The sequence below is a fragment of the Pteropus medius genome, unplaced genomic scaffold (assembly GCF_902729225.1).
Source record: "Pteropus medius unplaced genomic scaffold, Ma_sr-lr_union100, whole genome shotgun sequence".
In the NCBI taxonomy this organism is placed as follows: Eukaryota; Metazoa; Chordata; class Mammalia; order Chiroptera; family Pteropodidae; genus Pteropus; species Pteropus medius.
In genome coordinates, this window is record NW_024342474.1 from 10,441,770 (window position 1) to 10,467,596 (window position 25,827).

General features: G+C 38.9%; 1 protein-coding gene across 1 annotated transcript in view; it reads left to right on the forward strand.

The window, feature by feature from the left end:
- The window catches only part of MYRFL (myelin regulatory factor like), a 105,499-nt gene extending 87,843 nt beyond the window's left edge, over positions 1 to 17,656 (forward strand). Inside the window, exons 16-24 of the mRNA XM_039865998.1 lie at positions 1,245 to 1,330; positions 3,979 to 4,053; positions 4,137 to 4,192; positions 4,314 to 4,493; positions 11,818 to 11,905; positions 13,842 to 13,916; positions 16,511 to 16,631; positions 16,964 to 17,038; positions 17,201 to 17,656. Of these exons, the coding sequence (XP_039721932.1) occupies positions 1,245 to 1,330; positions 3,979 to 4,053; positions 4,137 to 4,192; positions 4,314 to 4,493; positions 11,818 to 11,905; positions 13,842 to 13,916; positions 16,511 to 16,631; positions 16,964 to 17,038; positions 17,201 to 17,287 (843 nt within the window). The 3' untranslated portion in view covers positions 17,288 to 17,656. The remainder of the gene's footprint in view (positions 1 to 1,244; positions 1,331 to 3,978; positions 4,054 to 4,136; positions 4,193 to 4,313; positions 4,494 to 11,817; positions 11,906 to 13,841; positions 13,917 to 16,510; positions 16,632 to 16,963; positions 17,039 to 17,200) is intronic.
- Positions 17,657 to 25,827: the final 8,171 nt, after the last annotated feature.

The following is a 25,827-nucleotide window of genomic DNA, read 5'->3' on the forward strand; positions in this document are numbered from 1 at the left end:
TTACGAGCAGAAAAAAGGGAGGCAGCAAAGCATGGTAGTTAAAAGCACAGATTCTGGAGCCAATTAATTTTCATATCCTGGCTTTGTGACTCATTAGCTGTGTGATCTCAGATAAGGAACTTGGCCTTCCTGGGCCTTATTTTTTCCTCTTTTCTAAAATGGGGATAACAGTACCTGCCTCATAGGATTGTTAAGGATTATTGTGAAGATTAAATAATTACTATGTATAAAGCACTCAGAAGAGTCTGTGGCATATAATAAATGCTGTATGAGTGTTCACCCATATTAATATTCAAGAAATTCAAAGAAAGACCAATTTTAAGCTATTTCCGAACTACCATCAACCTCCAATTCCTTTCTGATCAAAAAAAATGGTTCTGCCCTATTTCCCCAGGTGAAAGCCAACATGATCCTCCCCGTTACATTAGTAGGAAAACTCATATTTAAGGAGCACCTTATTTAAGGGAACAGAAAATCTCTCTTATCTCTCCAGCCAGATTTCCCAGCAGTTGCACAGCTGTCTACCCTGTACTTCTTGGCCCATTTCTCATATGCAAGTTTTCATACCAATATGTATCTGTTTTAAAGGTTTGTCTCATTCACTTCTGAGAGACTGTAATTTACTTATTTCCATATCCTCCGTAGTTTTGTACATTATAGAGTTTAATCAATATTTGTTGAATGGATATAAGGATAAATAAGACACAGTCCTCACAGCTGTCCTTAAAAATGGGTGGCAGAATTAGATACCGATGTTTAAGGTTTAAAGAGTACTTAGTAGCATTTCTTGCCGCAAAAACCTTTCCCACGGTTTGTCATGATGCCTGAAATACTTCCATTGGGATTTACTCCATCATGTCCTGAAGATCTTTTGATTTTTAAAAGTATCCTATTAAAAGAGATGGACATCTGGGTTCTGACAGTATCTTGTCTGGTAGGTCCTCTTCTCTCATAAAACTTCAAGAATAAGCACTAAATGAATGTTACAGATAATCACCCCGCAGGATTTTCGGGAAAAGAGAGATTACTGTAGCCTGGAGAGTCATGGAAAGAGAAGGACTGAGCGGGACTTTGAAATTGCTTTGTTTTCAGGGAGGCAGAGAGGAGGAGAGAGATGTAGTTTGAAAGGAGCACACCAACCGTCCCAAGGGAGCCCCAAAGATCGCCACGGGGAGTGCGTCTTCATGCATCCTCGCAATTAGCTTTGTTGATTTATCACTGCTCATTACTGAATCTTTTTATAGCTTTATTTTTCAGGGAAAAAACTGTTGTGTCCTAACTGGGTTTTCCAGACCTTGGTTATAACTCTCATTGCTGTGATGACATTTTGGTAAGACAAACTTCAATGTTATGCTATGTCACCTTTCCACCTTCCCCCCGCTCCCATCTTCTTTTTCTCACATGTGAACTGAGGCCTGACCTTTTACTCACTTTGAAGACTAAGAGCCCTTTAAACCAAGCATTGACCTTTGATGCAGCTTAGCGGTGACAGAGCCCTTTATAAACTCATACTTTGAAGAAAAGAAGCACAGGCTTTCTGTACTTAAATGTGAGATGAATGATGAATTTTTTTTTTTCAATCAACTGATATTTTCTAACAGCTCACTATGCCTTTCACATGTATGTATGTACGTGTGGGTGTGGGTGTTTTTTTTGTTTTTTTTTTGTTTTTTTTTTTTGATCTTGTAAATAACTTTCTCTAATTCTTTGTTCTTCTTCCTGTCTACTGGGGTTGGGGAGTGGGTGGCGGGGAGTGTGTAAGGAATCAGGCACAACCCCCTCTCCCCTGGACATTCATATTTATTAGGATTCTTCTAGATTCTTCCATGGAATTTCACACCAAAGGGACTGTGAAATTCCCTGAAGATGTACAATATGAAATTATAACCAAGTTTACTAATCAGTTAAAGCAAACAAATACAGTAAGGACAAAAGTATTTGCTTTACAAACATCGGGTCCCTTTTGACTGCTGTCCTTCTTCTGCAGAGCGGCAAAGTCACCTCCTTACTGGGATACAGGAGTCTTTCCTGGCCTCTGGTCTCCAGACTTCTGCTGCTGCTGTAGGGCCCTTGAGCTCTGGTCATCTTGCCTCTCTCCTTTAGGGCTTCTTGTTTTCAGTCTGACTATTCACATGGTGAAAAGAATATTTACTTATCCCTTGAACAGTGCTTTGTTGGTTTGGGGAAAGACTGGCTTCTGGGTTTGTCTCAGGGAAGACAATCATTCTCAGAGATAAAGTAAGAGAGGGGCCAGGGTGCTTCCACTTTCTTCATCTAAAGCAGCTTCCTAGCTATAGAAGACGGCATGGCTCTCTCTGTCTCCTTATCTCCCCTTATCATTTAACTTTTCCCTTGCTACTGCCCACTGTGGGAAGCATCCCCAAGTATTTGACACAGAATTCCCATTAGAAGCCGTTATACTTTTCTCACTCTCCTAGGGGAGCTGGTCTTCTGCTGGGATCCCTAACTGAGGGAAGTGTGAACATCTATCCTTAGCATTCTCTAGAGACACAGATTCCCGTGAAAACTCAATAGAAAAGTTATAGGAAGTCTAAATCTGATATAAAGAGGCTGCTTTTTAAACGTGCTTATCAGATCTTACGAATTCCAATATTGTTGACTGTTAAGACCATAAATGGGAGGAATTAGACTTATTATCATGTGGTCTGGCCTGTGGTCTACCTGGGAAGGGTCAAAACCAGAGTTTGCCTTGAAGGAAAGGAGCAGACGGCCTTTCTATGATCATTCTATTATCCTACAAGTTCTTGGACTGTGCATTGAAGTGGATGCCAGAGACAAATCAGAAAGAGTTTTTAAGGATTAGTAACAGGGAGATAGAGAGTGGTGGATGTGGGAGAACAGAGTAAGGGAGACTGTACCCACAGCATGCAGTTGCCAGGGTGATACAACAAATTCTGTCTGACGACATTTTGGGGGTTCAGCACCATTTTTCCCAGGCAGGGCTGTGCCTGCTGGGTGGTAACCAGCTGCTCCTGTGAACACTCTAGGAATTCTTTCATTATGAGTGGAATTCAAACATGTGGCACATACTTCGTGTATATTTAATGACAGAAATCCACCACCTTTGAAGAGAAACAACATGATGAGGAGTGGAGTCTACAGAATCAGGTGTGAAAGTCAATCAGGAAGTCAAGTTAGGTCGCACCGTGTCAGGCCCAGCACACAGTGGGATTGTAAGGTCACCAAGCAGAATTTTTGATGTGGCTCCTGTGAGAATTCTAAAGACTCTCCGAAGAGAAGAATGTTAAGTATTTGGATGCATGAGCATTGTTGGGGATAGCTTTCCAAAGCTGAGAACATTTAAGGAAAGCTTTCATTTGGGTATATAAGTTCTCATCATGGCTGGGTGGGGGGTAATATACTCAATTATTTTGAAGCCATGTCGCGTGAAAATGAATGCTTTATTGCATTTCTTTCCTTCCTCTGTCCAATTTGGTGTGTTCTGCTCTGAAAAGACAGGCAGCTGGAAGACGTCAGTGGTGGCCAAAGGAGTTGACGTCCACAGCTGACTAAACCTGTGCCGCCTTTCACTTCCAAACTCCACAGGCAGACGCCCTCCACCAGTGGGATGTGAACTTTGCTCTGACTTTTTCCTGCAAGGAGCAGAGGGCTGCCTCCAGTGACTTACACACTTCCTCTTGTAATCTTCCACTGATGACAGATGCTTCTGATACAGCTTGCCAGGGCCAGGGGGCTGCTCTGTGGAAAAATTCACCAGCTTGGATTACCCTGGGAGGCTCTGAGCTCCAGGAGGATGAGAGTTTTTTCTCATCAGGGCAGAGAAGCGTAACTGTGCTGGTTTCTATGGCACTTCTGTCAGCTATGGACCCCCCAACCCCCTCTTCCCACCCGCCCATCGCTGTGGCCTGTGAGAGTACGTCTCTGGCCAGCTGGTTGTGTAAGATATATCTGGAATCAAATCTGACACATAATGCTTTCTTATCATTTTTTTAACAGTGCCTTGACGATAGTCTCCCTTTACATACTTAGCTTAAAAGGTCAAGACCGACACACCCCAAATCTCCCTCTGAGGTGAGAGTGCTAACTTTGTTTTCCTTTGGGGAGAAGGATCCTTGAAGGCCTCTTTCATGAATCATTTCTTTCTCCTTTCCCAGCAATATCACAAGCTCTCAGGAGCCAGCCCAGCCGCCCACAGCCTCCTCCCCCTCGGGTAAGATCTTTACATTCCTCATTCTCAAACCCAGCCTGTGTTTCATGTGAATTGTCAACAGTAGAACCAGCCATTCAGGTTAACCTTGTTGCTTCTTTCTCCTCTACCCAATGCCTTGCAGCACCTAATATATCTTTGGCAACCACACAATCCTCCTTCCAAGTACCGGAAATCACTTTCTGTGAGATCCTGCCATGTCAGGAGATTTACTGCTGCCCTATCTGGGGAATGAGAAGAGTCCTCTCAAGTCCTGTGCAAAGACAGTCCAAGGAGAAGGGACCCCGTCAGAGACCATGGGCAGGTAAATGATGTTCAAAGAGAAACAACTAGCGCTTTGAACCTGAGGTTTCTTCTCTTGTCAATATTTACTTGGATAGTCTGTGAATGGGTCCACTCTTCTATTTGGAATGGCAAAAAGACAAATTTGCAATCATTTAAAAAAACAAAAAGACAAATTTGCAATCATTTAAAATACAGTCACATGCCCCATAACAATGTTTTTGGTCAATGACAGACCAAAGCACGTTCAATGGTGGTCCCATAAGTTATTATGGAGCTGCAAGATTCCTATCGCTGATGATGTCATAGCCATCCTAACGTCTTAGAGCATGCATCACTCATGTGTTTGTGGTGATGCTGATGTAAACAAACCTACTGCACTGCCAATCATATAAAAATAGAGCACATACAATTACGTACAGTACGTAATACTTGATAATGACAATAAGCAACCACGTTACTGGTTTCTGTATTTACTATACTATACTTTTTATCCTTATTTTGGAGTGTACCCTTTCTACTTATAAAAAAATGTTTGCTATAAAACAGTGTGCCGTGTTATGCCAGCAGCAGCCTCACACATGTCATGTTTACCACGTCTCTTGGTTGCATCATTTTCTCTTGTACTTGATTTAACCGCGTGTTGTTCACACAGTAACATACTGTACAAGTTTGCAGCCTAGGTGTGTAGTAGGTTATACCATCTACGTTTGTTTAAGTATACTCTGTGATGTTCGCATAGTGACGAAATCACCTAAAGACACGTTTGTCAGAAGTATCCCTGTTGTTAGATGGCGCCTGACTGTATCGAATTCCCTACCCAGGGATACAATTTTGGTTGATTCAAGTGAAAAGATCTCATTTGTTCATTGCCAAAAAAGATAGTAATAGTTGCACAACTGAAGTAATTACATGTGGATGGGTAGATTTTTTTGGCTCACTTAGAACTTAAAAAATTATGTAGTTCCTCGGCTCTCTGCCCAAACCAAGTAGGGCAAATGTAAAAGGCTTTAGAAACTCTAATAAGTTCAAGGTAAGCTTTAAGTCAGTGAAAAACACAAGGCTGGCATATCACTTTCAAAATATCCTCTTCCTCTTCCTCCTAGACACACGCACACACAGACACACACACACAGACACACAAATGCTTTTTAAGCAACAGAATTTTCATGTTAAAAAATATAGAAACTTGATCAAGGGTTGAAAGTGTTATTATTTCTGTAAATGAAATAAATACAAATAAATCTATGCTAATTTGTTGTTGTTTTTAGAACTCTTCTATAAACATACATATTAAATGTCTAAAATAATAATTATTATTGATGCAAAAATAGCAATAAATATATATGAGTACTGCTTATGAGGATGCTGTGGTAAAAAGTGACATTGGTCATGTCTAATTTAAAAACAGAGAAGTGCAGACATAACATGCACCTGGAAGAAGAAGAACCAAGATATTTTTGAGCATATCCCATAGAATATGGCCATAGAATACTGAAGTTTTGGGGTGACAACGTAGTTTCTTTTTCTTTTTGACAATATCCGATATCCTAGTCTTGAATAAATAACTTTTACCAATCATCATCATCTTCTTCTTCATGTAATGAAGTATTACTGCATGCAAGACACTGTCATAAGAGGTCAACATGAATAAAATGTTTAATCCTCACAAGCATAAAAGATAGGCACTGTCATTTTCCCCTTTTTTTCCAGTTTGGAAGCTGATGCACAGAGAGTTTTTTCACATCTATAGGAGGCAATGCTTGCACTGTTTTTCTCATGAAAGCAATTTCTAAGTGAACTTGGGTACATGCATCACTGTAGGGTGAGGATAAAAGTTTAATTTGAAGAAAGAAATTAGTTTCAGTCATCACTGACTCAATATTTTTAAATACAAAAAAATCCAATACTGTCCCCCAAATACTCCCATCTCTTGTGAAAGCACATGAAACCATGTGGCTGCTAAATCCTTCTTATCTTGGTAGTCCACCTTGAGGTCCTTTTCTGTCCTCAGAAGAGACCATCTCACCTATGACAGAAGGACATATAACAATGGATCTTGTGTAGGAAGAGATCATGGTCTGATCTAATCTTCATTTTCAAGAAGTTTCTTGACCTTTGAGCAAGTTCAATCCTATAGCAGCCAGCTCTTCACATCAAAGGAAGAGCAGCCCTATCAAACCAGGTGAAAATTTGTTGCTTTCTTCTCTAGGATGATGAGTATCTGTTTGTCTTAGTTTCCACAACTAAGGAGGACACTGAAGAGACTCCTAAGTAAAGATCTGTTCCAAGGTGCCTGGATGCGTCCTCTGAGACACAACTGTCAGCCTCTCCGGCTAAAAATGAAATTTGAGTTCTGCCTTACCAGGCTCCCCGATACACTGGAAAAGTTGTCTCCTCTATCAATTGAAGAAAAATGGGAAAAATTTAAGTGTTCTATTTACTTCCATTTTCAGGAAACCTGAAAACTTTTGGGGATTTAGAGTCACAGAACACTAGAGAGCAGCTATGCCAGTGGCATCCCAACTTTTTGAACCTGAGAATTCATTATACTTTTACAATTACTTGACTGAGAAAATACATAGAAGAAGAATGTAAATAGAAGCTCAGTTAAGCTTTCAATCAAATTACTTTTGTTAATCCAATGGCAACATTTGAAAAACAGTACAAATTTGTGAGAGATATGTCACTTTTCAAGTGCACAGACAACACCACAGACCTCTTTGTGCAATCACCTGAAATACCAAAGTCTCCAGGCCAGGAGAATCTCTGATCTGTACCAACCTACCCATTTTACACCTGATGAAATGGAGATCCAGGACCTAAGATTCTGCAGTTCCAACTAACACAGTTGGAACTGGAATCTGGATCCCCCATCTCTCTCTCCTGGGTTCCTTCCCATTCTGCCTCCACTTATTTGGGCACAACGTGTGCACGTAGCTGGGATCAACTCTAAAAATGCAGGAAGTAGCCACTCTATGGTTCTAGAAAGCCCCTTTAGCAACAGCCGCCCCCGCCAAGTTCACCTATAGCCCTTGAGATGTGTGTGGTATGGAATGTTTCTGGGGGTCTGAAGTAAGGCACTTCTCTTCTGCTGCTGGTTCATGCTTCCCCTTTGTTCAGGGCACTGTGTAACACAAGGTCCCTAAATCCAGAGTAGGAGAAACCCAGGCAAATATTCTTTTCAACCAGATGTTTCTGAGGCATTAAAGACCAATTAAAAATTAAGGAATAAAAATAAAAATGAAATCCAATGGTTAAAAAAATAATAATAATGAAGAGTCATAGTTAACAATTTACCAAGCCCCAGAACACATTCTTGAGCCTTCTTCCTGGGGCAAGGGTGAACTACTAGAAAAGAAGTGAAGGGAAATCAGAATTTTTATGACATACCGAACTCAAGCCATTATTCTTTTGGGCTTAAGTTGAATTGTGTAAAGTGTCTTTCAGAAAGGTTATCCCCTGTCCTCACATTTTATTAAAAGGTTTGGGGAAGACTAATCAGGAAATGGAAAGTGGGTATTTTGGAATACTGAGCTTCTACACTGAAGGATCAAATAAATGTGATGTATAAGATTTTATTCTATGGAACCAATAAAGATTCAAGTAGACAGCAGCATTAGATAGCAAAAAGTAAAGGGCCTGGGATGGGGAGGGAATCTTTATAGAGATTTGGTAAAGATGTTTTTTAAATCTCACAAAGCAAAAAGGCATCTGGAATTCATGCTTATTTTGTTTTGGAGGCCAGAACTTTGAGGAGAGCAAATGGCCAAAAGAAAATGGTTCCCTGTGTTAAAGGACTCAGTCATTGATTGGTTGGGCTCATTGACTTTTTTCTTGGCATGAATCTGGTTCAAACAGAAAAGAAAAAGTTATCCAAGATACTGTATTGAGACTCAACCATCAGCCCCATTTTATAAGTGGTACAAAATACGCATTCTAACACAACGGGATATGCTTCAGTTGGACACCATCTTAAATCTCTCCTCTCCAGAAGGTTCTAATTTAGTTTATTGAGAGATTTTATCTGCTGATTGTGAAATATATCTTCAACTTTACTATGAAAACCACTGGGAATGTATATTAAATTTATAGCGAACGTTGCTGGAAGGCATTTGTAAAATGAGAGCCACCCCTGTAGGACAACAGGAGGACTTATGGATTTTCAATAACCAGCCTTCTAGAATTGAATAGTCTTGCCTCAAACAAGTGACAAATTAGAGGTGTTTTATAGGTGTTTTATAGGAGATTTAAAATTCGTTATTTCCAATCCTGCTTATGAAAAACCATTTTTGTAATTCTAAATCTGCAAGATGATCTCTCCTCAATTTCATCTTTAATTACTGTTAAAAAAATATATGTGTATATATATATATACATACATACATACATACATACATACATACATACATACTGTTCTCTCATCAGATACTAAGTCCTTCATAGGGTTCTATGTCTCCAGGAACCTGAAAACACACTTCTATGGAAGTGAGGTAACTCCGTAGTTCTATTTATAGAATTTTTAATGAGCCCTTTCCCGGCAACTTCAGCAGGAAAGTAGAACAAAAGGTAGAGGAAGAAAACAGAGGGATAGAGAAGTTCTGGTTTCCCCTTCTCTTTATGCCTCATTTGCCTTGTAAATTCACAGCCTTCTGTGGAAGCAATCATAAGCAAAACTCATAGCAGGAGACATGTGCTTGAAAATTATTATTGGAATAGCTGGAATCCAAGCAATCTGGAGGCCTTTTAGATAGCACATATATTTATATATGATGAGAAATAAATATTCAATTTTCCAGAAAATCCTCATATATCAAGATCCATTTCTTCTTCACGGGAAACATCATGTTGGGGAAGATGCTCAGAAAACTTGCCTCGCCTTCAAGTTCTGTCTCATCCCCATTTGCTAATACGGTGAAGGAGCCCAGCTTCCCACGACCATTCCCAGCATCCCTCTGCATCCATCCCCTGGGAATTTCCCCTTTGAATGTGCAAGAGGAAACATTTTTCTAGAGGGCATATGATTGGCCCTCCCTCTTCTCTTCCTCCTTTCCCCGCCTCTCTTCCTTCTGTCCTTCCACAAATATTTATTGAGCACCCACAGTGGAGCCTGGCCTGGCCTTAAGTGAGGATGTAACAGTGAACAAGATGCAATCTTCCAGAAGCTGACAGTTAGATCAGTGGACAAGTAAAGAAGCCCTTCCACCTAGTGTGAGAAGTACTAACCTGGAGAGAGAGAGGGACTTAGGAGTGATTGCCCCCAAGTAATGTGCACCGTTGCTTTTGTTTTCTCTCCTGAAATTCCATAAAGAAGCTCAAACAGAAGCTTGTTTTAGATCACGTCATATTTTTCTCCCCATGAAAGCAGTACACATTGTATTAATTTATGTCTCTTGGTAAATGAGGTTAGTGTCTTTGTGTTTTGTCCAAAACTATATTGAAAAATATATAATTATGTTGTTTAATGCAAATGAAGGAATGCAATAAAAAGTACATATACATGAAAAAAGTCTGCAAATGAAAAAAACCTGCAAATCCTTGAAAATTCTTTTGTTAAATTTGTTTAGAAACCCACTAAATGATTGCTTTTATTATCCACTTTAAAAAGATACATATTGTTTTCATAGCCTTAACAACAATCATCTGAATGGTTACCTTTATAAAAATTTTTTTGAAATGCTCTATTCTGCTATGATGCTCATAACCTACAAGCAGCTCTGGCCCCACATACCAGTGATCTGATTCCTCTCTTCAGTTGGCCACAGCTCAGTTCTTACCTTAAGCTCGATTTTTTTTCTGTGTGGATCACATTATGCTCGAAGTTATGGAGAGTTCGAAGAATGTTAATAGAGGTTCCCTATTCTAGAGCTGTTGAGAAAGGGCAAAAATACATGAAAAGTTAATGACAGCGATAATGTGCCCTTTGGTATAGTGACAGATAATAACACCGATTGGTCACCGCATAAAAGATTCAGTAATAAGTGCTACGTGGCATTGGAAGGGAAGGTGCTGTGAGCTACACTGACGTAATCTGGGATGGGGGTCTTAGTCTGCTAGTGCCGTCATAACAAAATATCATGACTAGGTGACGTAAACAACAGAAATATAGTTTCTCACAGTTCTGGAAGCCAGTAGTTAACACTGAGTGTTAGCAGTTCTGGTTTCCTCTGAGGCTTCTCTCCTTGGCTCACAGGTGGCTAGCTGCCTTCTCACTGTGTCTTTACAAGGTCTTTCCTCCATGTACACATGCGTCTTTGTGATTCCTTATCTCCTCTTTTTATAAGAATACCTTGGATTAGAGCTCACCCAACAGTCTCATTTTAACTTAATTACATATTTAAAGGCCCTATGTCCAAAAGCAGTCACATTCTGAGGTACTAGGGGTTAGGATTTCATACATGAGAATTTGGGGACATGATTTAGCTCAAAGCAGATGGCTTCTTGGAGAAGGGCGAGAATCCACTGTAAGAAATAAGGATGTGATGGGTTGAAATGTGGTAGAGAGAAAGGATAGGGAAACATTCAATTGACAGAGACAAACTAGGGCACACACTGGGTGCCTTTTCATCCTGAACAAGCCTTAAAGATTGTCAGACTTTTTTCCTCTTCAGAAGACAGGAGCATACCATTCTTGGCAGGAGATGCGCTAACCATCCCTAACTGGAGGAGTGACTTACAAGTTTAAATTTAAGTGACTTTAGTTTTTGATTTGTGGAGCCAGGCAGAGTAACAAGCTATAAAAGCATTACTGGAGTGAGGAACAGGGACAAAGGCTGCAGCCCACCACAAGCACCCATGAGATTACATTTTTATAATCAAGCCAACCTAATCGTTAAGGAGGCATTAGAAATGGTTGCTCATTACTAGACAGGTTGTGGTTGATCTCCATTCATTTTAATAATTTATTCCAACTTCCTGTCCTCTTCTTCTATTTTTCTGACTATATATTTAGTTTGTTTTCTGTTTTCTGATTTTTTTAAAGCTTTCTTTTTTGGCCAGCTTGCATTTCTTGTTGCCTTCTCCATTTTCAATAAACTTCAGTTTAGTAGGACTTCCATGATCCAGAAATTCTTTTGGATATTATGAGACTGTCTATTGGAGCCTGTTATTTTGTTGTTGTTGTTCTCATTTACTTGTTTTTCAGTTTTCTTAAAATTTACTATAACAACAATAAAAGGGCTTTCTCCCCTTCCTTTTCCTCCTTTTTCTCTTTGATGCAAATGGACTCCATTTATCTAGAAAACTCCTATTTTACATTCTGCAATCTGGACACTGTGCTGGAGCACAATACTCTTTTTCCTCTGCAGAAGAGTTTACTTTCTTTTCTCTATTTTTTCTCAATCCAGGGATTGATACAACCATCAGCTCTATTCAGATTATGGAAATCCGGCAAATAATTGATCATCGTTATTGCAGTGGAAGCCTCCAGTGTGGGTGGGTAAACCTTCTCACTGCTCCCTGATCATTTCTGGAATTTACTCAGGCTCTGGGTTTTTGAGACTGAGTAAGCTAAAGCTAAAGCTACATGGGAGAATCAATGTGTGCTTACATTGCTCCTTAAGTAAAAACACATGGTGGAATAGGGAATCATAAAACAGTTGGTGTTAGCAAATGTCAATAAACCATAGCTCCAGTGATCCCAGTCTCCTGGTTAAATGGGTACGTCCAAAGCAAAAAGCTTAGGGGAAGCTTTGTGGCTGACTCTCTGAGGGCAAAAACTATAGGTGCAGAACTGCTGGTTAATTTTATAGACAAGAAAGACATCATTACTGATGGCTCCAAGTTAGGAGTGAGCTGACATTTATATATTTAAATAACAAGAGATGTCATTATTTTAATTGCTGAAAAAATATAGATTATCTTAGCTTTTTCAGCTAGGAGGAAAAAATCCCTAAACAGCCAAAGTTATCAGCAACATCCATCTCTCGTGTATGCTCTATCACCTGTATGGAGATAATGAGGTAATGATGCATCTAGAAGCATAGAATGCAAGTAGCTTCAGCAAGCACAATTTGCAAGTTGTAGGCGTTAAGAATGGGGAGTTATTTTTCTTTGAGAAATAGTCACTGGGTGCCTGCTAGGTTAAAGGCGAGGCCCTACATTTTGAACTAGTGTTGGAAATCCTATGGATTCTCAACCTTATTCCTTTTTCAACATGATTTAACTTAAGCTTCAAGCTGGTGGTCTTGAGTTTTAAAAATAAACTACGGTGCTTTATGATTTGTTTATGATCTCTACATTTATTATCTCATTGAGTCCTCACAAAATCTAGACTAGTATTACTTATCTGTATTTTGTCATTAAGGAACCTGAGGTTCAGTAAGTTTGAGAAAGTCAGAGACAGACATTAATTAATACGGTGGGGGGCATAACGAAGAAGAGTATGATGATCTAGGTTTAAATTCCAGAATGTTGACAAGATGTTTATTCTCTCTACATATCCCTTTCTCATCTGTAAGACAAAATACTATCTACGGCTGTGGGTTGCCGTGAAGCATACAGATGTTGGGAGGCACAGAGTAGGAAATGAATTCTAAGCTTCCTCCTGATCCCAGTGCAGATCTATCTCTTTTACTTTTGCTTTCTCATTTTTAATGACTTACTTTAGTATTCATTGAAGAGACTCTAAAATGACTGGCTATTTTTCCCACTTTTTCTGGTTTTAAGTTGTTTCTACGTATAATTTAAAGAATGGCCAGATCATAACAACTTAGATATGATATGCTTTTTTGTTGGAGTTTTCATTACAGTATGAATCAAAAGAACTTCCACTTTCCTCCAAATATTTCTCTTAAAGAGGAAGGTGGAAGGAATCTCTGTCTAAGCATTTCTGTCTTACAGTTTTCTGCATTACTAATTGGTAATTAGGACTATAATAATTTTAGTTGGTTCAAGTTCTGAAAGTACATAATATTTCCTGCTAATGTTTCCTAAAAGGGAGTGATTTACAGTAGAAAAGCTGGTAGTTATTATTTTCAATTCTTCTTTCCAGAGGGATTGTTAGCTTGAAGCCTTTGCTTCATTTGTCTTCTGAAATCTGTATCTCCTTAGGGGGATTGAAGTCATTTCCTGTGTGTTTAGTTTTGTGAATCTGGCCTAGAATTTGGCTTTCCATCATTTGTCTGTGTGTTCTAGCAAACTATAAATCTTTGTGGTATATTTTATATATTAAGTCCTGAAAGAGATCACTCTGAAATTTGACAGGCATGTCTCTGAAAAACATAAAACTATACTGTGTTAAATTTAACTTTCTGTATTTATTATTTATTATAGAATATTTCACAGTTTACATAGTATATAATTAGTAGCAAAAAGCCTTTTGAAACCTTTCCTGCCTATTTTGATTTGTGATTTTTTTTTCCATATTTAGGTCTGGAAATTACAATTACAATATTCCTGTTAGTAAGCACACACCCACCACTGTCAAATTCTCTCTGGAAATCAAGTAAGTGCATATCTCTAAAAAACAATTTCATTTTTATCATTATTTGAAAGCCAGTCTGAATTTACTTCACATTTTTTTTTTTTTATCAGTAAGTTAAGATGTGGAAAGTTACCAGTTCCTGTCAACTAATTGATGATGGTTGGGTTGAGACACTGGGTCAACTTGAGGAAGGGGTTTTCAGAATGAGGACTGGGACCTTCCATGCTTTCTCCAGTGGAATGGAAAGGCTCTAAGTGTACAATCACACCTGCAAAGTGGAAGTGACCTTGGGTTTTATGCTCACAAGTTGCAGACTGCCCCTGGCTGTGTCCCTTTGGATTGGGATGGGAACAAGATCAATGGTGTTGCCCCTGGATGGGGGGACTGCACATTTTTGTGAGCTCCTGATAGCAGTGCTAATGCAGACACCACCTTCTTTCCCCAGGGGAGTTAAAAAAAAGGAGTCAGAGTTTGGAGCTGAGCAAACCGGGGTTCAAATTTTATCTCTCTTACTTACTAGCTCTGTAATCTTGGAGAAACCTCTTATCCTCTCTAAACTACTGTTTAGTCATCTATAAAATGAGTTTGACATTATACCATAACAGGTGGAGCTGCTGTGGGAATCATTGTTAATAGTGAAATTAATGACTACCATTTGCTGAGCGCAAATTATATGCCAGACGCTCTACACTTTAGTACTGGGTCTGAAGTTGGTAATTTTTTTTTTTCTAGTTTATATTTTTCAGGTAGGAACACTTAGGTTTAGAGAAGGTCAAAAAACCTGGTTTAGAGAGGTCAAAAAAACCTATCACGAAACTCATCGCTAGTAAGCAGTAGAGCTGGGCTTCAAACTTAGCCTACCCTTTTATTCACACTTTCTTGCCTTCTCAATGAGTTGAGATATGAAGAATTGTCCCTTCCTGGCACAGAGTAGGCATTCTATAAATGATAGCTTTTATTATGACTACTTTTCCCCCCAAATCACAAAACTCTAATTTATTCTTATCAATTATAAATAATTATGGTACTTTAAGAATTTGACCCACTTCACCCAAAAGGTATGCCATGAGCTACTACTCACCATGCAGATAGATGGTTTTCATTTTGTATCTCTTGATTTTACACCTTTTTTCTCCTCCTTCTACCTCTCTTTCCTCCTTCCTTTCCTCCTCCTTACCCTTTCCTCTGCCCTCCCCTCTCTCCCTCTGCTTCCCCAGCTCTGTTATTCCTCCTCCATAATTTTCCCCACTGCTCTGTCTCTTCCTCTGTTTCTCTCGGGCTTTATATACCTTCTCTCATCAACTTTTTTTCTACAGTGAACTATGGACTCAACCTAGCGGCTTTCCTTGGAAAGGTTTCTTTCAAGCAGCTTATATTTCAAGACTCAGAACCCATCATATTTCAAGGCAGAGCTAAAGCTACATGTACTAGTCTTCTGAACTAAATGTACTATTATTCTCTAGCACTCCTTGAATAACCTGAAATAACATTTCCTTATTTATTCCTAGCTTCGGTAGAGGGAAATAAGCTTAAGTGGTCTGTCCCCCAAAGTGGCAGAAGATCATCTTGAGCCACTAAGTCAGACATTTTCCTAATATGGGTGATTTTAAAATAATAGAAACCTCAGATACTCAGATACTCTCTGAAATTATAGGTTGTCCCATTTGTGCAAAAAGATCATTCTGAAGACAGATAATCTCATCTTCTCGATGACGATTAATGTGCCAACCTCCAGAGAAGAACCATTCTTTCTGGCAAGCCTTCCACTCTGATGGCTTTAAAGGCTGGTGATTTCTAATGGGGCTCACTCCCACATCCCGACCTGTATTTGTTAGTTTGCTTCTTTAAACAATATCTGTGCAGACCAGGATTTTGCAGAATCTGAAATCCTGAAAACTTCAAATAGATGCAAATTCAGCTGCAGCATAAAGAGAAGGAATATATCCAAAAATTATTTTAAAATCTATGGAGATAAGAATTTCTGATGTTGAGGTGATTTAAGCTATGAGATTAGGTTTAGAAGCTGTCATATGCTATCTCAGTAGTTGTCTTAGTCAGTTGGGGCTGCTATAGTAAAAATACCATAGACTGGGTGTATTAAACAACAAACATTTATTTTTCACACTTCTGGAGCTTAGGAAGTCCAAGATCAAGGTGCCAGTAGATTTGGTGTCTCGTGAGGCTATGCTTCCTGGTGCATAAATGATCATATTCTCACTGTGTCTTCACATGGCAGAAGGGGTGAGAGAGCTTTCTGGGGTCCTTTTTATAAAGACATTAATTCTACTCATGCAGACTCCACTCTATGACCCAATCACCAAAGACTATCTGCTAACACCATCACACTGAAAGTTAAGATTTCAATATATGAATTTGGGAGGACACAAACATTCAGGCCATAACAGTAGTCACCCGAGATTGCTTTTCTTTCTGTAGTAATGAGATGTGAGCTAGCATGCTGACACCAGTGAGCTTTGTGTAATAAAATGCTTATTTGGAACTTGGAAGAATTTCCAAGTTATGTTCCCATTAGTCCCTCTTCTTATCAAGGTGTAGCCTAGTAGGAGCTGGTAACTGCTTTTCCATTTGCTTTTTCTTTCCTTTGTCTCTTGAAGCACCACAGAGCCATTGATAGTCTTCCGGTGCAAATTCACACTTGGAAATATATGTTTCCAAAGGAAAAGAGAAGCCAAAGGGATGCAGAGCCACGGAGAAGGCTCCCAGGAGATGACACAGGTGATGTTTTCCAGCTCCTCGGCATCATGTCCTTGTTCCAGGAGAATTGTGTCTAGAATTGTGGCACAGCCTTTATTTCCTACTAAGAGAGAGATGTCTTGAGCCACATGCCAGAGTTTCCCCTTGCTGGCTGACTCTGGTCCCCGGGATTTGCTCAGCATCTTCCCTGCCTACTACTGAAGCTGCCAACTGTTCTAGCAATCCTTATCAAAAGCCGTTGTCACAGATACTTCTCCCACAGTAGTCAAGGAAATACTTTCTCAGCCTATCCTCTTTCCAATTAGGTGTAAAATGTGGTCATGAAATGGATCTCCCTTTCATTCACTATTTAGGGCTATCAGCACATTTGGAGCCTCCCTGTAGCCCTGTTCTTTGACAGCGCATACCATTTCCGTGTAGCTGCACCGGTAAGGCTTTTTTTCTTTTCTTTTTAGTGAAAATGAACTATAAAGGGGTGGGGGGTGGAGAGAGGAAGGAGAAGGAGAAGGAAAAAAAGGAAGAGAGAGAAAAAGAAAATACTTTAATTAATTCTTATTTTAACGCTTCTCTCTTTTCTCCTTTCCTGACAGGATTTAGCTGACTGCTCAACGGATCCTTATTTTGCTGGAATATTCTTTACAGATTACTTCTTTTACTTCTATCGACACTGTGCCTAATTTATTCAAGTTTAGTTGAGGACTTTACTAAGGAAAAATACTCAGGAATACAGTTAACAGAAACTTATACCCTCTTGCACCTTCTTTCTGCTTTTTGTAAAATATTCACATTTATTGCCAAAGGACTTGTTCAGATGTTGGCTTCCAACAGTTTTGAGACATTAATGAGAATAAAGTGTTTTCTGGAACTTGAGATAATGTGGTGTTTGATTTTGCCATGACCATGAAGAAAACATTTCCCAGAGTAAACAGCACTCCTGGATTTTGAAATGCTGCTTCTGGTATTAAGGAAGCTGTGAGATCTAACTTTAAATTGGCAGGTCTAACTTTACTTTGTCTTAATATATTTCAAAGCTTTGGAGAAGAACAAAAAAGCTCATTCAGCCATGTCAGCTTGGACTCTTGAGAATGTGTGACCTGGTGTGTGTGGGCAGGCAGGGTGGATGGTGTCTGATGCTGAGCTCACATTTAAGCAAACTTGCTGTGTGTGTGTGTGTGTGTGTGTGTGCGCGCGCGCACGCGCGCGTGCACGCATGCTACATACACTAGACTACAGAATGTAGCTTGCTAATAAAATGGATTTAAGAGCAATAGTTGCAACTTTACTTTGTAATGTTTGATGTACAACAAACTTTCTGTGCTATGATATATGTCCTCTTGTAAAGATGGAAGCACTAGTGTGTAGCGAGTCTTTTAAAGCAACCCAGGCAATCTGATCTTCCAGTCATCATTGTTTTTCGCCATTTTTTGCTTCTCCTCTATGTGTGAGGGATTCTCTTACAGGGCATTAAGACTCACCTTAGTTCTTTCTGACTAAATCAACCTTGGATCTGTCTCTGTGGCTTATGGGTAGGTTTATATGCCTTTCCCAACCCGGCTCTAGCTGGAGTGCATTAACCATGTTTTTTATTTTGTGTATTCTGATGTTTTGACACCTTAGGGTCTTGCTAACCCTGGAGGGTCCACACTTCCCAGGGTTAGCCAGTTCCTAGAGTTAGTAAATAACTTGCCTGGAGTACTTTTTGAATACGAATCATCTAATCCAGAGCCCACAGCCCAACCACCTTCTTTGTCAGGCTCTCACATGCCACCTGCCGTAATCACCCCAGGGCCACACACCAGATGACTAAGGACAAACTCTATATCCCAGAACCTGCTGAAAATATTCAAACTAGTAAATCTTAAGCTGGTTCATGGTGTCTCACCCATTCACTCTCGTGGAAACCACAATAAAGGATCTTGCCCACAGTCCCTCCCTCTCCCTCTGCTTCCTTCGGACACAAGCACTTCCCACTGCGGTTCCCGGGGCATGGCATGTCCCCTGATCTAGGGAACTGTGAGTAGCAAACTATCTTTTCAATGCCAATCATCTGATCTGTCAGCCTTCCTATACCTCAAATTTTCTATTAATACACTGCATTCTAGAACACAGAGATTCAAGCTGCTCTAGCTCTGGTTCCAGGTAACAAGGATGCTGAATGGCTGGCCTTCCCTGTTGGCCCTTTCATCAATTAGGATGAAACAATTTGATTTTTTTTTGACAGTGGTAATCATAATCATATATCTTCTTCTTCTTTATTTTCAAATATTATTAAACATGTCCCTCATGGATAAAAATTAATTGTGAGACCACAGCTATTAAGAAAAGAAACAAAGAAAACAAAACAAAACAAAACACATTCCTTTCTCTCATAGAAGTCATTTTGAAATAAATTATTAATATAAAGGTAGTTTAACCCAGGAGGAGCTGAGACTTTGGAGCCAAAAAGCCTTCATCTTGAATTCAAATTCTGACTTTATCTGTATACACTTAGGCAAGTTATTTAACTTTCTAAGCCTCAATTTTCTCATTTATAGAAGAGGACAGTTAGTATCTATAATAGATAGTATTAAATGTGATAAAATATGTAAAACACGGATAGGCTGTAAGTAAATATGAGCTCTTATTGTTATACAAGCACAGAGCAGAATCATTATAAAGATTACCATGGGATTATAAAGAAATTGTATGACTAAACACTCACAGAGACATTAAGGCATTTTCATCAATTATAAAAAACTTAGAGTCGAAGGACAGATAAAGAGCTTCCCAGACAAAAATAAGCTAAGGGAATTTATTAACACCAAGCCAATATTACAGGAAAGGGAGGGACTTCTTTAAGAAGAAAAAAACATGTATCAAAAACAGGAATAAAAAATGGTAATAACTACATTCCTATCAAGTACTTCAAATGGAAAAGAATTAAGTGCTCCAACAAAAAGATAGAGTGGCTGAATGGATAAGAAAACAAGACTCTTACATATGCTGCCTACAAGAGACTCACTTCAGATTAAAAGACACACACAGACTAAGAGGAAGGGGATGGAAAAAGATATTGTCTCGATGGACCTAGAGGGTATTGCGCTGAATGAAATGGGTCAGATGGAGGAAGACAAATATCACATGATTTCACGTACATGTGGAATGTAAAGAACAAAATAACAACGAAAGCGGAAATAAATTCATAGATACGAAGAATATTTTGAGGGCTACTAGATGCAAGGGGGGCTGGGGGATGGCAAAAAAAGGCAAAGGGATTAAGAGATACAAATGGATAGTTGCAGAATAGACATGGAGATGTAGAGTGTAGCATAGGGAAGATGGCTAATAATGTAATAAATAGGTAAAGAGAAAGTGAGCTACTAGATTTAGTGGGGTGATCGCTTTGCCATTTATGTGGATCTCTGATCACTATGCTATACAACTGAAACTGGTTGTATACATACAACATGTTATTGTATGCCAACTATAATTGAAAAAAAAAAAACCTCATTGAATTGTACAATGTAAATATGAGCAACTAATTGTCTTTTTATATTTCAATAAAGCCAGAAAAACCAAACCAAAACCAAAACCAAACCAAACAAAAAAACAAACTGCAGACAGAACATATGCAGTTGTATTATATAATGTTTATATTTTTCCTATATTTGGAAAATGGTTTTCCTTTTTACTAACAGCATAGTCTTTGTGGAAAATAAAATAAGGGAGTTAATTCTTGGTAGGAGTATCTTAGGATTCCTTCAGTTTCTTAGATTCAAACTCAAACTTGGTTCTCCTGAGTTATATCAGCCTATCCCACCATGACCTAGCTATTGACACTGCAGTTGCCACTCCATTTTTTAATAGCATCCCAGGTGCTTGGTGTGGGAGAGACTCCATCAATTTGACTCTTCTCCTGGTAAAGAAATGCTTGTCAACAGCAGAATTGCAAGAGTTTTCCTCAGCACATAAATCCCATGTTCTTATTCATGTACTATGTTAAGGATAATATGAGGGTTATTCAAATACCTAATGCAGTTTAGTGCTATTGCTCATAAGGGAATTTCTGTAAAATGAATACAGTTTTCCCATTAAATTCCACTAAAAAAATAGAAGTCTCTTTCCCGCAGAAACTTATTACAGGAGTTGTGCTGAAAGCCTTCAGGAAAAAGGAATTGAAAATAGCAGACAGACCTGTGGTAATCCGTGGCTTCCTAGGACTAGTTAAGCTTATGAGGAAAATAGACTTTGCTGGAAGATTCTCTTGTACTTACAGCACTGTCCCTGTTGTGCGCTGTCCACTGTGGGCCACGCTGCTTCAGGACAAAGGATTTTCCCTTACGTCAGAGAATTTTCTGACTCTCCACTGGACTGTCCCCAAATTAAAGTAATTAAAGTATCTGTATGAGTTTTCCTTTCCAAATCCCATAACCCTAGTCTGATGAGAAAAACATCAGACTAACTCCATCTGAGGGACATTTTACAGAATGCCTGACCAATACTCCTTGAAATTGTCAAGGTCACCAAAAATAAGGAAAGTCTGAGAAACAGTCACAGCCAAGAGGAGCTTAAAGAAGCATGATGAACAAATATGATGTGGTATCCTGGAACCGAAAAAGGACATTAGATAAAAACTGAGGAAATCTGAATAAGGCATGGACTTTACTTAGTAGTAAGTTACCAATATTGGCTTATTTATTGTGACAGATATACCATACTAATGTTAAGATATTTATAACAGGGAAACTAAGCTTGGGTTTTACTGGAACTCTGTGCACCAGCCTTGCAATTTTTCTACAAATCTAAATTTGTTCTAAAGTAAAACATTTATTTTTTAAAAAGTCAGCAAAAACGTCCATAGAAACTGGGCTGAAATAGCACATACTGCCTCCATGTGCCATTTCTGATAGTATAGGATACGTTCAAGCCTGAAAAACAAGTATCATTTTTAACTTCAGTCCAAAGTATTTTAGTTCCTTACTTTGCTAATTATTTGTTAGATTCTATATATCAATTTAATTAGTTCCCAAATATCAAAGAAAATACTGTAGAATATAAAACATAAATAATATAAATACTACAAAATATAAAACAATCATGTAAGAAACAAATAGAATTACAGTAATTTTCCATGAGTTCTAATAAAGGAACTCAAACAAAATTTTGAAAGCTCTGTCAGATTTTTTAAAAACAATCAAACCATAAAAATTTACTTAAAACAGTTAACATGCATGTGTTCAACCCTACGGCATTTTTTAAACAAAATTATTTTGTATGCTCTTAACCTACTTCTTTTTAAATTTTAATTAAAAAAATTTTTTTATACATGTTTCAAATTTCAACTTTAGTGGCAGATTCCCAACACCACAGTATTCGAATCATGAAACTAAAGATTTTCAAGAAAAAAGCAAAGTAACAATTCCTTTGGCAGTTTGCAAAGCACTTTCATAAACCTCCTCTCACTGGATTTTTGCAATGACTTTGTGATGTTGAGAGTGAGGGGAAATATTTATATTTCCTCATTCTACAGATAAGGAAACTGAGGCACAGAAAGGTTAAGCAAGGATGACGGGTAAGCCAGGTTTTCTAGTGCTAAATTTCATCCCTTCTCGCTATTCTGTATATCTTATTCAGCAAGGGATGCCATAAAGAAATAAAAATAAGACTGGGTAGCTTAAACAACAAGAATTTATTTATCACAGTTCTGGAGACTGGGAGTCCAAAATTAAGGTGCCAGCTCCTCTATCCTTGAGTTGCAAATAGCCGCCTCTTGCTGTGTCCTCATGTGGCCTTCACTCAGTGCAGGCAGGCAAAGAGAGAGATAGATGTGGCAATCAAATTGTTTGGTGTCTCTTCTTATAAGGGCACTAATCCTATCATGAAGCCCCACCCTCATGACCTCATCTACACCTAATTACTCCCCAAAGGCCTTGCTTCCAAACACACTGGAGACTAGGGCTCCCACATAGAAATTTATTAGGAAGATGATTCAGTCCATAGCGTTACATCACTCACATTTTGGAAAATTTTTCCTTTCTTCACAACTCTTTGTAGTTTTCAAGTGACCGTCAGCTCAGATATTGACTCACCAAAAAGGCACTGATGTGTTTGTTAATGGCACTGGTAAGTGAGATTCATACTTATTAGGCCTTGTAAGCTGATAGAATTTATTAGAAGGCATTTAGTCATAACACACAATGAAGAGAAGGGAGACAGACAGAGATGAATGGAATCTCCCGTCACCAGCCATTAAGTTACATCTATTTATATTGCACCGAGGCTTAGCAGCTCTCTTAAGAATGCTAAATATCAACTTCACTCCTAGGAACACTTCAGCAAAATCTTCACTTGGCAAAACTAAAAGTGTTTTGGCTTTTATTTCTTCAAGGACATGTGTCATTGATTTTTGTGTCTGATTCTAAAGAGCCAGTTGAGCTCTTAAGAAGTATCCAAGGATTTAGAAGCTAGTGTATTTTTCATGAGTGGTTGCTTAAAGCTTGTAGACGCATAGCTTTGGAGACTTCCAATTTACCAAGTTTTCGGCATATAACTTCATCTTTTCTTGGCTGAATTATGTGAATGGGAAAGCTTTGTCAGTTCTTAAGACATATAATTGGAAGAAGGGATGGGTGCCAGAAATCACAGTCTCAATTCTTCGATTTCTTTATGGCCCCACACAAATATAAAATGAAAGCATATTTTAGAAAGATTCTTGATAACTCATCTTTGCTAGAGTTGAGTTCTCAAGCCATTTTTAGCTGCATCAGTTTGACTTTCTGTTGAAATGCAGAATAACTGGAAAAAGAACCAGACTCAGAGCCAGGAAATTTGGTCATGGTCCTGACTCAGTACTTTGCCGTTGGTGTCATTTTGGAAACTTCACTTTTCTGGTTGCAAAACTGGATCCATGATAGTCCCATCTACACCAAGGGTTATTATGAACATTAGATGAGATATTTACATAAGACCTCTTTGAAAAGTGAATAAATGGCACAGTAAGAATGCAAGAGCCACTAGGAATGGTCCCTGTAAAGACATTATTCTGAGCAAGTAAATGAAAAATTGGAAATTCTCATTTCTTTTAATGAGTTTCAGTTTTATTATGCTTAAGTTACTCACATTTCCACCCACTATCTTCTTTACCTGAAAAACATGTTGCCCAGCACACAATAAATGCTCAATAAACATTTATCGAGTGAAAGGTGGATAAACAGGAACATTTCTTCTTATTTACCAGGGAGTATGGCATGATGGCATATTAAACAGATTTTAATTCCTTTCACTCTTTCACTGTGAATTTTTTAATTGCTATTCTTTGGAATGTTAAGATGCCATTATTCTCTTCTCTAAGCATATTTAAAGCACCTCTAAATGACTTCCAATAGAATCTAGAAAATCAAATGAACTCTTTGAGGATTCCAGAACCCGATAATCAGCTATAGCCTTTTATTCATTGTCTATATTTATACTGCTAAATTTTATTCTGTACAGCACCTCCACATAAGTGCAGATTAATTGTAAATCGCTTAACGAATGTTTCATAATATATTCAAACATTTAATGCATTATGACAATAATTAGGCTGCTGTAGCTTTCCCATGAAGAGAGTTGTAAGAGTTCAGACTTGTCATTCTGCAGTTACTGAAAAACATATTTTTAGTGTAGATGTTCTTGGTTCTCAGAAGCAGTCTCTGGAATTATTTACAGTAGAGAAGCTACTCAAGTTTATGTTAGGGAGAAAAAGGCTGTTAGGTACTTCATAGAGGGTGCATTTGCCTCTAAAAAAACACTCCACTAGATCTTTCACGTATTCGATCCCCAAGCTCTGTAACAGTTTGTTCATTTTCACTCACTTACTTGCTCACTTACTCAGACACTGGGGGAGGACTTCCTATGTGCCAGTCTGTGTGTGGTGCTAGGGTACAAGAGAGGCATGGCATCATTCGTGACCTCTTTGCGGCATCCACCATCTGGTGGACCAGCCAAACAGACACCCCGCTAGCCATCGTACAATGTAAAAAGCACTGTACTTGTGGCCTTGACATTGTTCTGTGAAAGTACAGAGAAGGAGTGATAAATTCTGCTTCTCAGGTAAGTGAGAAAAAAGAATGGAAGGGAAGAAAGGGGGAGATTCAAGAAGGAAGAGACATCTGAGCTATTTGGATCCAAAAGGATGATAAGAGGATTTTTTTAGTTTGTATTGACAATGTGTTTTGTGTGTGTGGTGTGTGTGTGTGTGTGTGTGTGTGTGTGTGTGTTTAAACAGAGAAATGGGAAAAGGTAGAATTTATGTATGAATCATTTTTTGGTAAGAAAGAATCTAATTTTAAGCGTCCCAGGAACTGCAAAGTGAATAATTACCATCCCCACCCACTTGAGCTAGCTCTTCTGTTAGCTTTGCTTACAGGAGAAGAACTCTTGTTCCTGAGAGATGTCCCCTCTTTTCCTCAGCTCCAAGAGCCAGCCATTTGTCCCAGGAGATTCAAGGAAACTGTGGGAAAAGCAAAACATGTTGGGTGGGGCATGGGATGACTCAGGAACTGGCACTAAGATTCTGGGTGGGGAGGCTGAGCCTCAGGACAGTGACTAACTCATCAACAGGTACCTCTTTCTCTGTTGTAGGTGCTTGCTAAATATTTGTACAGTGGGCAAGGGCTGCTTGTATGCAGCTTACGCCCACAAATCTTTTGGTTACTCTGTACATTTTAATATAAAGAGGTTTTCCTTTCTAAAGAAAGTTAACTTCTCATTTTTAAGTCTCAGTGCTCATGGTGTGAAGAGCTAGGAGTATCTCTTAAAAGTCCTCCTAGCATGCCTCCCCTGTTGTTTTGGTAACAGTACCCCTTGAATTTCTTTTGGCAAACAATCTTGCTCCAGCTGTCAATCTCTATGGATCAGGTGAGGCTGACACCATTCCCTCACCCCAGAGAAGGACGTGTGATCCAGGCCCAAGCAAAGAAAATATTACATGCCCTCGGCAACAATGGTTGGTTTAGGAGTAAGCATCTGACACAAACCAGGCCAATCAGAAGCATCCCTGGGAGTTTGAAACTATAAGCAAAGAGGTACTTTCTGTGAGAGTTATTCAGTTGGTAGGAGAAAGCCAGGGAATACTCAGGGCCATCTTACCATCACAGCAGATTGCCTGCCTGAGAATAAAGCTAACACAAAGGAAAGTGGAGTAGAGATAGAGATATGAGGACAGATTTTCAAGCTAGATATGTCCCACTCCCCTCCA